General features: G+C 39.4%; 1 protein-coding gene across 5 annotated transcripts in view; it reads right to left on the bottom strand.

Annotated features, from left to right (window-relative positions):
* Window positions 1-14,430, bottom strand: part of VGLL3 (vestigial like family member 3) — a 48,518-nt gene that overhangs the window by 19,103 nt on the left and 14,985 nt on the right. For all 5 annotated transcript variants that reach the window (XR_004385535.1, XM_032882214.1, XM_032882212.1 and 2 more), the window contains exon 3: window positions 7,212-7,739. Coding sequence is in view for 4 of the 5 variants with exons in the window: in XM_032882214.1 (XP_032738105.1) it covers window positions 7,212-7,739 (528 nt within the window). In the remaining variant the exon portion in view is untranslated. The remainder of the gene's footprint in view (window positions 1-7,211; window positions 7,740-14,430) is intronic.

Below are 14,430 nucleotides of genomic sequence, written 5' to 3' on the forward strand. Positions count from 1 at the left end.
CCTCTCTTTCAGGGAGGGAAACTGCCTATTTGCTGCTCTAGTTCACTAGCTACTTTCCATCCTGCCTTCTATTTCCTCCTGTATTTGATAAAACAAAGACGGATATTTCTCCTCATGGATTGCAACGTAAAGCATCCACATAGTATTGAACAAGACTGACCACCGTGGTCTTGACAGCTAAAGTCATTTGATCAGCCTATTTCAAAGGGAACAGTATGTAACAATTCTGAGCAATAATAGTTTACATTGCTTCAAAATACAATTCTGCCTTTTGTGAATGAGGTCCCTTTTGTAAAATCTTCAGATAAGAAGATTAAAATTAAATGCATTTTGTGAAATGTAGTATACAGGACTTATATCATAAAAAATTTTTCAAAGAAACATGTAAGGTTGATTCTTTCATAATATTATCAGACACCAAGTATCCGTGGAGAGGACAAAAACAGATAAAAAGGACATTTAGTTACTCCTAACTTCCCCATTGGTGCCCAGTGCTCCCTACCCATTATCAAAATTTAAGTTCTCAAAGAATGTTTTCCAGGACTTTTAACAGGGTAATTCTATTCACAGGTTAATCAAGGCCATTATTGTGAAAGTTTCTTCAGAAATATGTTTATGCCTTAACATCTGAGGGAATATTAGAAACATAGCTTCTTGTACCTATGGAAAATTTCATAGCCTGTACCCAGCAAGTTATTTTAAGATCTAGTAGCTACTGTTTTTCTGTCTAACAAGGGTGAATGTCCCATGCTGTAATACATAATCTTGATTTCACTCAATAATTGAAGATATGCTCATTAATGAGAGATAAACTAGATACTGTTTAATATCTGGCTATAATCATAGTTTGGGGCAGAATCATTTAATGATCTTCTTAAAAAATCTACTACTTATGCAAATGTATGGTTAATGCTTATATGACAAATTTTTTAAGAAGCCAGAAGATACATCAACATATATTAATTCCCTTTTAGACCCAGATTTCCCAAACCCATGTTATAGTAGAGAATGTTGTTTTGTTTTGTTTTCTAACGTTAGGCTATTTAAATGTGTTTTAGCAAAAAGAAACTGTTTATGTATATTTTATATTGAGTTATTGTGGCATTCCTCAAGGTAAAAAATGATAAATTTGTAACAAAATTGTAGCTTAAAAAACACGAGGAATCCTAAGAAAAATAAATCTGTGGCTGTGCAGATAAAAACAATCTCAAGCCATGAGCAGCTTATGTTTATAGAGAAGAAGTCATACTACAAAGCACTACCCTTTTTCCTTTTGGTAACTTTAAATATAGTGGATGAAGTGGAACTTAAAAATAAAATAAACTTTGTATTTCAGTAAAAAGTCCTCATGAACAAATCTTTGCTTAGAAAAATTAATTCAAACTGGTTGGGATGAATTACATTGTATATTTTATGTTAAGTAAATTATTGGCAATAACAGGAAAGAAGAATGACAGCATTTCAGTGAAATAAATTGCATGATTATGGTCGCTGAATGGTGAATACTGCAACACAATTTACTTAATGTCATTGTAAAATTTCTGAGCATGATAGAGATAGATCTTATTTTTATGTGCATAGCTAATAATATGTTGTATCATAATCAATAAGATAAAATCAAGAAATATAGAAGTATACAAAAGAAAAAGTAAAGTTCTCTCTCAACCCCAAAATTTCACCCCTACGTACATACCCAGAAGAACTGAGAGCATCGCTTCACAGAATATCAGTACATGGGTGTTCATGACAGCATCATTCATATTAGTGAAAAAGTAGGAACGAATCAATGAATGAATGGATAAGCAAAATGTGCTGTATCTATACAATAGAATAGTACCTACTCCTAAAAAGGAATGAAGTTCTGATACATGCTATGTGGATGAATCTAGAAAACACAGGCTAAGTGAAAGGAGTAAGATATAAAAGGCCACCTACCGTGTGACTACATTCATAAGAAATGTCCCAAGTAGAAAAATCCATGGAGGCAGAAAGTAGATTAGTGGTTGCCAGGGCACAGAAGGAAGAAGGAATATGTATGGGCATATGTTTTATATCCCTAAGATATAGGGATTTCTTGTTGAGGTGATGGAAATGTTCTGGAATTAGATAGTAGGAACGGTTGCACAACATCATGAACGTACTAAAAGCACCGAATGGTTCACTTTAAAACGGTAAAGCATCTGATATATAAAATGTAGTTCAATAACATATATTTAAAAATTTATTTATTTGAGAGAGAGAAAGAGCACGGTGGGCAGGGGCAGAGAGAGAGGGAAAGAATCCCAAGCAGACTCCATGCCCAGAGCAGAGCCCAATGGGGGGCTTGATCCCATGACCCTGAGATTATGACCCAAACCAAAATCAAAAGTCAGAGGCTTAACTTGACTCAGTCAGCCAGGAGCCCCATCAAGAACATATCTTTTAAAACTACAAAAAGTAGGGGTTTGATCACCTTCCCTTGAGAGCTAAAATTTAAAGAGTACCTATTATCCTCAGAGCACATTTGTAAATGTTTTACTTCTTCAATTCATTTAACCCTCAATACAACCCTATGAAGCATCTTTTAAAGATAAGGAATTTGAGGCACCAAGGGGGTTAAGTAATTTGCACAAAGTCCTGCAGCTACTAAGTGACAGAGTGGGGCTTCTAAAACCAGGCAGTCTGGCTTCAAAGCTCAGGCCACACACTAATTGCCAGGAGCAATGACCATTAAAAGTTGTGATATATGCTTCCAGATAATTTTTATTGAGGGAGTACAGGCACACACATGCATATGTGTGGGTGTAGACAGATAAGAGTGATACATATGGAACTATACCAGAGGCCAGCAAACTCCAGCCCACAGGCCAAATCAGGCTCACTTCTGTTTATACACAACCCATGAGCTAAGAGTGGAAGAATGGGATTTATGTTTTTACATGACTGAGAAAGAAGGAAATACAAAAAGAAGAGTAGCATTTCACGAGGCATGAAGAGCATTTCATGACAAATAAAATTCAAATATCAGTGTCCATCACTGAAGTTTTAATGGGACACAGACATCTTCATTTCTCTAAGTTCTGCCTGTGGCTATAAACACTACACTATAAACACAGAGTTGAGTAGTGGTGACAAACAGAGATAGTGTGACCCTGCAAAGCACTGACTATTTCTACCAGGCCCTTTATAGAAAACTTCTGCTGACTCTTGGATTATACCATATATGATACTCCAAAACTTCCCTTGTCACTAAGCATTATATCATTTGAATCTTCCAGATTTCCTTAATTTCTTTAAATGGCTGCAAAATAAAAATGTACCTAAACTTATTAAACCTTTCCCCTACTGATGAAAATGTCATATCCTTTACCAAATTGCTCTCAACATAGTCGGATTAATTTATTTGCCTCCTACCAAAATGTGAAAATGGCCTATATTTTGGTGGCCTTGGTAGCTGCACGTTGAGGAGTTTCAAACGTGTATCACCTGAATACGAGCTCTTCCCTTGACTGCTCAGGAGCCACACAGTGCTGCTGCTGAGTCCTGAGCTAAGCCACTGTTTGGGACTACCTGGTCTAGATAACTCTGCATAACCTGTACAGAGGAAGCCACCTCTCATTCTTTTCAACTATCCTACCTTCTTGGCTTAGGAATATGACACAGAAACTTCTGTTCTTTTTACATAGTTGGAAAAGTGGAAAGGTAGCTACCATTCTTCAGTTGTTCCCCGGCCGTGGATAGTGCCGTGAGCAGTCAGATACCTCCCTAATCCACGTTGAGACTTGGGAATTGCCTTCAGCAGAATAAAGTCACTTTGCCTTATGTCACGTCCGCTTTCCAGAGAAACACATCCAGTAATTGGTCAATGCAGACGTATAAAAGCCCATGCACCTTGAACTTAAAGTAGGACAATTAAAGTCCCAACTCCAGAGCTTCTTCTAGAATCCACTGAGTCTCAGTTGAATGTAATTGTAGTGAGACTTCTCTTGCCCAATTCTCTCATTGCACAAAAATGTTTTCCTGAGAACTCTACCCCATAAACTGTCTATAATCAAATCTGCATCTTCGAGTCTGTTTTCCTGGGGAAACTGACCTAAAACACTCTGCTATAACTCTTCCCAGAGAAAAAGAGATGCGATATTTGATAGGACGTCTGGCCTTAGGAGAAGAAAATGAGTACATATGGCTCAGTCCCTCCCCCAGTCTCTTTTTCAGGCCAGCACCTGAAAGGCACACCCTCCTCCTACTTCTGTCCTTTGCAGGGTAGGCACACCAGGTTCATGCCAACAGACCATGCTTTTCAAGGCAAATCTGGGCAACCATCAACCTCTTTTCACAGCAATGAGGCTTTAAACTACATGACAAGGAAGAGGGCTAAGGGAATCTTTTCTGAAGTCTAGATATTTTCTAGGATTGAATCTCCCAGAATCTAATCTTAGGGGAAGACACTAGAAGTCCAATTGTGGGAGTAAAACGAATCAAGGACCTCTAATTCAGGCTGATCAATGATTATGCCAATAATGTGATCTTTATCTGCTTTTTTTCTTCATCTTTGTTTTCTCAGTTGGATCAAAGCTATGGGACAAGGGTGAATCTATCATCATCCTAAATCACACTGGCAAAGAGTAACACTATGTACTTCCAATAGACAAACCTGCATTCCTTATTATTAACAGTGTAATAGGCTTAATAGTCAAATGTACCTATATTTATGGGGAGATGATACCCTAGCAACTTTTTAGATTTGGGGTAGGTTTTAGTTCAAATCCAGCTTGGGCATTTAGATTTAAGAAGCAGTTTTCAAATAGGAAAACTGAGACTTGGTTTCCTTATTGCTAATATCTAGATACATCTAGCTCAGATTTAGTTTAAGAATTAAAAGCAATAATATAAATAAAGTACCTCTGGCAATACCTTATATGTAGGTACTCAATAAATGTTAATTCACAGCTCAGTAAGTATTAAGAACTACTTATATTAGACCCAAATGGGTCCACTGTAGATTTTTCGAAAAGAACAAAAATCCTCCCTTCTCCACTTCCAAAAGGCAACATAACTTTTCATCCTGAAAAGACTATTTCAAGTCAAAATTCTGAACTATGAGTAGGGGAATAAAGCTCACACCCAAAATAAGAAGGACTGCAGAAGTAGGTAGCAGATGACAGAGAAGTAGAAACAGAGAGCAAAGGCAATCATGTCCCTTTTCCCCTTTACATTACGCTGCAAAGCACAGTTACAGACACCGAGTGTCTGTGACCCTCCCAGCTTTCATATGTTAAATGTTAACCCCCAAAGTGATGGTATTAAGGAGGCAGCACGTGATTAGGGAAGTGATTAGGTCGGGAAAGAAGAGCCTTCTTTAATGGGATTAGTGCCCTTACAAAAGGGAGTCCTTAGAATTCCCCTGTCTCTTCTACCAGCTGAGGACACAGTGCCGAGAAGCAAGAAGTGGACCCTTATCCAACACCGAATGTGCTGGCACCTTGATCTCGGACTTTCCAGCTTCCAGCACTGTGAAAACGAAATGTTTGTTGTTTAAGCCCCCCAGGGTACGGTATTCTGTTATAGCGGCCTGGACTGACTACGAAAGGAGAAAATAGTTCCTATGCCTGCTAAGAGCGCTGTTAGTTCTGGCCACACAGATACCCCAGAAGTGAGATAGGGAAGACCTCCAGAGACTGGCTGCCCATGATGGCAGTTACCAAACTGGGACTCCAATCTGATCCCACCCCAGGCATTAAACCACTTAAGAAATGCCTTCATTCTGCGTAGTATGTGGCAATGAAAGGAAGTGTGTGATCAGCCCCATCTCGTTCTCTTCTCCTACACTGAGAGAATCAAGTGCCCTGATTGTTTAGAGAAGCAGCTTAAACTCAGGGACTTAATAAGAAGCTGAAACAGGTCAGTTTAAACAACAAGCAACACTGGAAAGCTCAGCAGAGAACCAGTTTACCAAAATAAGAATGTTTACGTACGTCAGGGCACATGCAACTTAATGCTAAGCAATGATTACTCCAGGGAGTCCTCTGCTACAAACCAGCATTCAGGTGAAAGACCTTGCACACTAAGAATAAAACTAAGAAAACTAGAAAAACTAAGAAAAGAATGAGCTTCTTTACACTTCTGGAAAGAAAGTCCTAATATGGGGCGCTTGGGTGGCTCAGTGGGTTAAAGCCTCTGCCTTCGGCTCAGATCATGATCCCAGGGTCCTGGGATGGAGCCCCATATCTGGGCTCTCTGCTCAGCAGGGAGCCTGCTTCCTCCTGCCTCTCTGCCTACTTGTGATCTCAGTCTGTCAAATAAATAAATAAAATTTTAAAAAAAAAAAAAAAGTCCTAATATATCACAAAGTATTCCAGGAAAAGAACCTGGGATTGGAGGTGGAGGTGGGTGACTTTGGAATGTAAACTCTGGGGATGTAATCAATGACTTGATTTGTGTTTTAGCCTCTGATGCCTCTGATTTTTGTGAATTCAAAACCATTAATACTATTAAGATGAGTAGTCTGATCTAAAAACCAAGATCAAACATTTAACACCATGACTTTCAGAACTAGTGAATTCCAGAGAGGAGCTGAAGGCGCTGTGAAGAAACATTTGCCCTACCAATTTTATCGAAATCTGTTGAATACAAACTTTATAGCAGTCTTTTAAGTCTTGTGCTATTTAAAACAGAGTGAGAGAAAGAGAGGAAGGAGGAGAAGGTAAAGGAAGGGCAGGGAGGGAAGACAAGGGAATTCCAATCCTTTAACATATGCTCGCTAATTCTTTGCAAAAGACCACGATTATATTCCATGGCTTATATTTCAGGAAGCAGTTTTATAAATCCTAAGTAAGACGTGACAAAGAGGAGAGAAGGTAAAATTACCGAAGCATACTGTTTCTGAATTCTATTCGGCATTATACATGGTACAGAGCACAGACAGCGGAGATTTTAAAAATGTGTTCAATTCTTTGTAAACATAAGGTAGTAGAGATTCTACTTCAAAGACACAGGCTACTAGTTTAAGAAATGGGAAAAATGTTCTGCCACCTCCCTCAAGCTAGTCACCCTGCTTCTGCAGGAGTGTAGGAATTACTGCAAAGTGGTTAGTTCTATAAACGTATTGTCAACGCTGTTTTACATAGAAGAGAACAAATATTTCAAAATATTTAAAAACATCCTCCCCGTTTCTATATTTAGGTCTTTACTTTGGCTTCTTTTTATGGAAAGGAGGACATTCCCCAGCTCACCTGTTTCAAACCCCACACTTGGCACTAAGTCCACGGTTCCATGAAAGGCTCCGGCCCACGCTGAGGTAGCAGTGGTGACTGTAGTCGGATCTGTCTTTGTGATGTCACACTGGGGAGCAGGAATCCTGGCCGCACGCACTGAGGGCATCAGCAGGGGCCCGTAGGACGGATCCAGGGCAGAGCCAGCAGAAGGGTGGTGGTGGTGGTGGGGATGGCGGTGGTGCATGTGGGCACTGGGGTGGTGGTGTCGCATGTATACGTCATGCATGTGGCTGTAGGACGGGCTCACCTGAGATGCCAAAGGATAGTGCCAGGGCTCGGACACGGGAGGGGGCGGGGCCGGGCCAGTCTGATGCAGCCCGTGTCCTGGCCAGGGGCTGGGGTCAGCTGCGGTAAAGGTGCCAGGGGGTGCAGTGACCTGGAAGTCAGGATGAACACCCCCCAAGCAGGGTGCAGATGGGGGCTGGTAAGAGCTGGTCCAAAAGGAAGTCGGGAAACTACTCCGCTGGCTTGAGAGAGCTGAGCTGTCTGAGAAGACAGAAAAATTATTTACATAAGATTCAGTTCCAAGATAGACTTGCCTCTACTTGTCCCATATTTTACAAGCCGGCTCATTAGTATTCACTCTTTGCTCCCCACACAGAGGTAAACCGGTATTAGGCAAGTCTCTGAGATCCCATACCAAGTCAATGCACACGGTGCAAGGTGCTGAGTGATGGCCCCCCCCACCCCTTTTTCACTTAGCTTATGCAGTCACAGTCTGGGCTGTGGTTTGCCAAGTCTGAGATTGAAAAGCTTCATTTCCTGCTGGGTGGCTTGCTGCGATTGGGTCTGGGCAGAGGTCACAGGTACAAACATCACAGGTAAAGAAACTTATGCCCTCGTATGTGAGTCAAGTAGGTTGAAAATGCTGATATTTATCAAACTTCTTATAAATGCAAATGCAATTTTCATTCAAACCACATTTTAATGCTGAAAGTGATAAACAGAAATATGATCACACTGAATTATGCTCACCAACACTCATTTCCCATCAAGAAGAGTGTAGCCCAAGCTTATTTTTTCTGTAGAGGTCTGGGAGTCTCGGATTGAGAGTAATAGTTGTTGATATTTAGTAACAGTGACCAAATGCCCGATCCTAGTCCTGGGGCTTTTCATGGATGATGCTATTGGATCGTCACGCCAATAAGGTAGTTATTGTTATTACCCCCAGTCTAGAGAGATGGAAACTGAGGAAGGGAAGAAGACCAAGATTGCACAGCTGGCAAGTAAGAGACGGGGCTCTGAAGGCAGGTGGCCTGCCTCAGTGGCCGGCATACTTCATAACTGTGCCATAAGAGGGCACAATTGCAACTGTGACATGAACATCTAGCATTCAGTGATGACCATGAGTAGGGAAGATTCAAGTAGGGTGAACAAGTAGGAGAAGGGGTTAGGCAGAGGGGTAATACAAAACAAAACAAAACCACTTAGAGATAAATAAAGAGGGAAACCACCCCCACAACTATTCAGTTAAATTTCTCCACTCAATCATCGTATTTGTAGATGACCTACTATGTGCCAAGCATAGGGAGGTCAGGGATGGCCAAAATGATCACAATCTAGCAGGGGACAGATAAGTAAACATGTCATTGTGACCTGGTAGGGGGGTCCCATAATGGGGAGAACAGAGAGTGGGAACAGAGGCAGCCTAAGAAAAAAAAAAAAAATTACAAGGGTGGGTAGGACTAGCCTTGTGAAGAGGTTGGGAAGAGTAATTTAGGCAAATAAAAAAGTATATGTAAAAGGCCAAGCATCACACACACACACACACACACACACCACACACACGCACATACAAAGTAGCACATGAGGAAAAAAAATTGTGTGGGCAGAAGGTGGCAAAAAATTAGACTAAAAAGTCAGACTGGGTCCAAGAAAGACTGAGATGGGCTTTGCCAGCCATGTAATGAATGTGGGCACTGTCCTAAGAAAGTGCCAGTGAGCTTTGAAGGGTTTTAACCGAGGGAATAATACAGTCAGATCTATGACTGGAAAGATCCACAACTCCAGCTATGGCCAGCTGTCTACGGTGGGGTTATAAAAGAGCAAGCTCAAGACTGGGAGTCTAGAGAGCTCAGCCAGAGAGCTAGCACCTACCAATTACCTTATCTGATTTCATGATCTCAAATGGATCTGTTGATCTCTCCATGGCTCAGTTTCTTCCATATGAGGTATCTCAATTAAAATTCCAAATATTTTCTGGCTTTATGTTTCTATCATTCTGTGAAGTGGCCTATGATGTCTATCTATAGATGAAGATAAGGTTGCTTAGTCCATGAGTCATGCGTGGATAATAAGATGCTATTTTCATACAAACTTCCACAGAAGAGAACCTAGCTAAATCTTTTCATTGAGTGAAGAAAATCCCAAGAAGTACTCTGAAACAGAAGTATTCAGAAGTCTGACATAGCCATGTTCTCACTTCATAAATTTTCAGGTCATAGTTTTCTGACCGCAGAGGAAAGCTTCCATAACCTGAACCAGCCACTGTATATATAATTTGATTAACTAATTAGGATATCACCACGGTGTTCATATGTTTCCTTTCTCCAGCTTCCCAAGTGGCTGTTGCACTAGCCCTGCAGACCCTCCCCCTCTCTCCCTGTCAGCCCTACACCAAGGCTACCATCATTCACCCCATTCATTCTTCGGACAGACAGCCATTTGGTGTCTCACATTCAAGTCTCCCCCTCCCCACCCCACCTCACTTCCCACCCCACCCCCACAGAATCTCCAAGGTCCTCAAATCCCTTGGGGAAATTAAACAAAATAATGATAATGATATTCTCCAAGAGGCAAAGGATGGAAGTGCACATTGTTCTTCAAGTCTTCCAACAGTCCAGGCAAACCGTTAATCGAATGACTTCGCTTTGTCACCATCACATCTACCAGAAAGTAACACTTAAGGTCAAACTTACTGGCATTGGGGCCAGTCTGTTTTATTTCAGAATTGTCTCCCTTTGACCTATGAAAAGTGGCTGCTAATGACCTGCAAGGAAAGTTGTGTAAGCTTTGAGAAGAAAATTCAAATTTGCCTTAAATGGTGGCCATTTGTAGACTATTCTGCCACACCCACAATGAGAGCTATCAATGTTAAAATTAAAGCCCATGCAAAAGTTTATAGAGGCTCCTTAGATTATATAGTGCGGCTTTGCCAACCTGAATCTGTGCCACTTTGTTGTCACAGATTCAATCCTTGGGTAGCAAACTCTTCATTCTGCTCTTAACTTTCATCTCCTGATGGGGCCAGAATCCCGTTATGAAAATGGTTAAGCCCAACCCACAGGTGCGAGCCAGAGACACTGAGTTCCCCTTATTAAAATCTCCCATTAAAATGTCAAAACTACAGAGTCTATGTCATTTTCCTGGATACTTTCCTTTTACTTCCTTTCATTTATATATACTTAGACCCAATTTTATTTTATAGATGCTTAGGCATTTGGATATGCATGCACCAATGTGAATAATGAACAAATTCCTTACCCAAAATATTATCCTATTTATGAATAATTGTATTGTAATTAATGAACACACTGTCAATGGAAGTGGAAATCTGTTTTTAAAAACGTGCTCGGTAAAGGCTGAACAAAGCTTTAAAATGCCCCAGGGAAAAATAAAATTAGAAGCAACTTAATATTTTCCCAGTCTGTACATCTCCTGAGATTAATATAAAGTCTATAGAGATCTTTGCAGCCCTTTTCAAAGACAGTGTTGCATTTTTCAAGTAAATGAAACAATATTGAAGAGAAAATATGTTTATGGAAGTCTACACTTCAAAACCACTATTTGGTATCTTGGATGTTAAAAAAAGTCTTAATACAAAGAAACAGATGATATACTTTGGTTCATGCCTGGGAATCAGTGTACTTATTTCATATGTATGTAAATTTTTTTCATTACATGACTCTTGGCTTAAGAGTACTTAATCACAGCCACATTTGTTTGATGAAAAAGCATATGAAAATTTTGTGCACAAGCTATTTCCATGCAATATTACTTTTCAGGTTAGTGGAGGCAATTCAGAACTGTCAGATGTTAACACCCGGTGGTGACTTTGGACTCAGTGGTACTCGATATTTGGATGATGTCAGCCAACACTGACATTATGACACATACAAAAAGTCTAAATACACTTTGGTTCAATCTGCATTTGGGAATTTAAAAATATTACACACACACACACACACACAAACACACACACACACACACACATCCTTGTTTCTAAAAAACAAAAATGACAAAATTGTTATGCTGCCTAATACAACCCACCCAAGGCATACCCAGTAACCTCACTGTGTGAATTATACAGAAATATACTTTAAAGACGCAGAAGAGTTTAACATGGAACATCAAGTTATTCTTTCAATTTCATAATAGATGGGATAACTTTTATATTAGCTCTAAATATTTCTGAAAAAAAAAAAAAAGAAAACTCTAAGGGTAAACAATTTAAACCAGAGAAGATTTAACATTTAATTTCATAAATTAAACATCTTACTACTTAATTTTGAAAAAAAAAATGAAAGCTATGTTAAAAGGAAAATGGTACAATAGAATGCTGTAAAACCTCTACCTTAAGTCACCTTTAAAATCCCCAGGAAACATATTCTCAGAGTAATGATATAAAACATTAACATTAAAAGATAACATTTACCTTTTTATTAACTTAAGTGAAAGAAATGTGACTCAACTCTTAATCCAAAGGGTCCTAACTGTAATTTAATTCCCACCTTCTTATTCTGGTTCCCATGAGAACAAATTGTTGAGTCAGAGGGGAAAGGCTACGTTTTCCAATGTTTTCTTTCACTCAGGGATTAGGCATTACCATTATGTTCAAAGTTTGTCCTCCAGTTACTTTGTTCTAGAGTTGCTCACAAAGGACACTGTGACTAAAATGGCAGTTTCAAGGAGGCAGGATGATGACGTTAAGTCAGGCCTCGTTTTCCTTCCATGTGTTCTTCCTAAACTTGCCAGCAGCAATGACCTCCAGGGCTTCCTGGAGATGCCTCTCCGCCATCTTTCCCAGTCTCACGCAGCTCAGAGATGCGCCCTCCTTCCCCTTCTCCTCTTTTACTGTTTTCAGGTTAGTGCTCATTGTGAGAGGTCTTCGCAATGAGAATGAGTTGCTCTAAGCAGACACTATATAAATAAACCAAGTAATAACTATTTATTTTGTAACAGCAACAAAATACTAAGTTCACCACTCAGCAAGGTTTTTCCCTGAGTGATACTTCTATTTTGTTAACTCAACTGCTTCACTTTCCTACACACACACACACACACACACACACACAAACACACACTTTTTGTAATAACACTTGGGCACTGAGATCAATACATAGACATATTTGGAGCCCATATTTCTATTTAGATGGGGATAAAAGGGCAATCAGATTCGTTACGTTTTCTCAATTGAGAAGCCCTATTCAATCCCTGTAAGAATATATACTGGGGTAAGAGGTAATTGATGTGACATTGTGCCAAGTAAAGTACAAATACTTCCTATCAATTATTTGCCTAAAAGCTACAAACACCTAAAAGAGGACTTTCTTAACTCCATCAAGACACACACTTAAAGTATGACCATTATTCCATTATTGCTGACACTCTATCTTTGTCTAAAGATTTACTGTGGCAATACATTCTGCAATCAGACATAACTCAGTTTTAAATTCCTTTGTAGCACTATAGCACTTGTGCAGCATAGTAAAAACTTCATGCCATAAATTAGACCCTTTAATTTAATACAGCTGGTTAGCAGCTCCTGCATAAAGCATCACCACCATGGCCATCAACATTGTCAATAGCATTGAGTAGCTACTTTGTGCAAGACACTGTTTTTTGCTAGAAAGAGAAACCTCCAGAAAACAGTGTTTCTGGATCAAAAAACCCAAGGTTGGTTTTCTATGTGCCAAATGAGTGGAAACTTACTTAAGGAAGAGAGAAAAGACGTATCTCTCATCATTTAGCACCTTGCATAAAGCCACAAATCATTCATACACATTATCAAAGAATCTTTACAATAACCCTGGGAAACATATATCAATAAACACATACTATAGTTGAAGTTGAGCTCAGAGAGATTTAAGTATTCAATCCAAAATCATGTTGTAGTCAGACATAGTAAGAGGCCTATATTGCAACCCCAAAATGAACAGAATCCAAAGACTGCATTATCCAAACCTGTGTTACTTCGCTAATTAATACAAAATTACCAGTAACTCTCTTCAGTAGACATGGGAATCTCAATTTATCAGATCTCTCTTAAGGATATTATTTTCTAAATCTTTAATTACATTTTGGTAAATCTCCTTTCAATCACATCTAAGTAATGTGTATTTATCAAAATCCGACTATTTCGCAGCTAGAAACAGTTATGGCAAAATTCTATCAATAATGGAGAGTAAATATTACTTTGTAATAATACGCTTGAAATCATAGAATTCTACGGAGAAGAGATGTTAACAGTCACTTAATTCAACCCCCTTATTTTATAAATAACGAAACTCTAAGCAAAGATTTCACAGTTAACGCTCACCAATTCTACGTTGAGAACTTTTTTGTTTTCTCATCTGGGATAAATGGTATGAACTTGATTCATCTAATTCAGTCACAATCATCCAATTCATATGCATCCTTGATTTTCCAGGCAGAAATGCATTATCTTGAGAATTAGGGAAAATGACGTGAGAAAACTAGATACGATATATGTAGTCTTAGTCTCCGAGGGAGGGATGAAAATTGAAGAGGCTGCCATGTTTGCCTGCACTACCCAGATACACTAAACTGACAAAGTCATAAAAATCCTAGTCTCTAGCTAGCGCCCTGCTTTTCATTCCACTCATGGTAGCAGTCTTGCTTCTCACTGAACACTCTTAAGTCCAGTCCTTCCACGGGACCTTGGTACTCGGTGTCTCCACTGCCTCAAATAACTTCCCCCTAGATGTTCATATGATGAGGGACATTCTTATTTCCTTCAGGTCTGTGCCCACATGTAACAGACTCAGAGAGAGTATCTCTCATCACCCTAAGTAAAACAACACCTAGGCATTTCAATATTTACTTACTACCTGTCTCTTCCACCAAAAAGTTTCATGAATGTAGAGGCTTTGACTCTCAAGTTTGAGGATATATTCCTGCTATCTAGAACACAGTAGGACCTTAATATTTGCTGCTT

This window comes from Lontra canadensis, unplaced genomic scaffold, assembly GCF_010015895.1.
Source record: "Lontra canadensis isolate GAN:19392208 unplaced genomic scaffold, GSC_riverotter_1.0 scaffold80, whole genome shotgun sequence".
NCBI lineage: Eukaryota > Metazoa > Chordata > Mammalia > Carnivora > Mustelidae > Lontra > Lontra canadensis.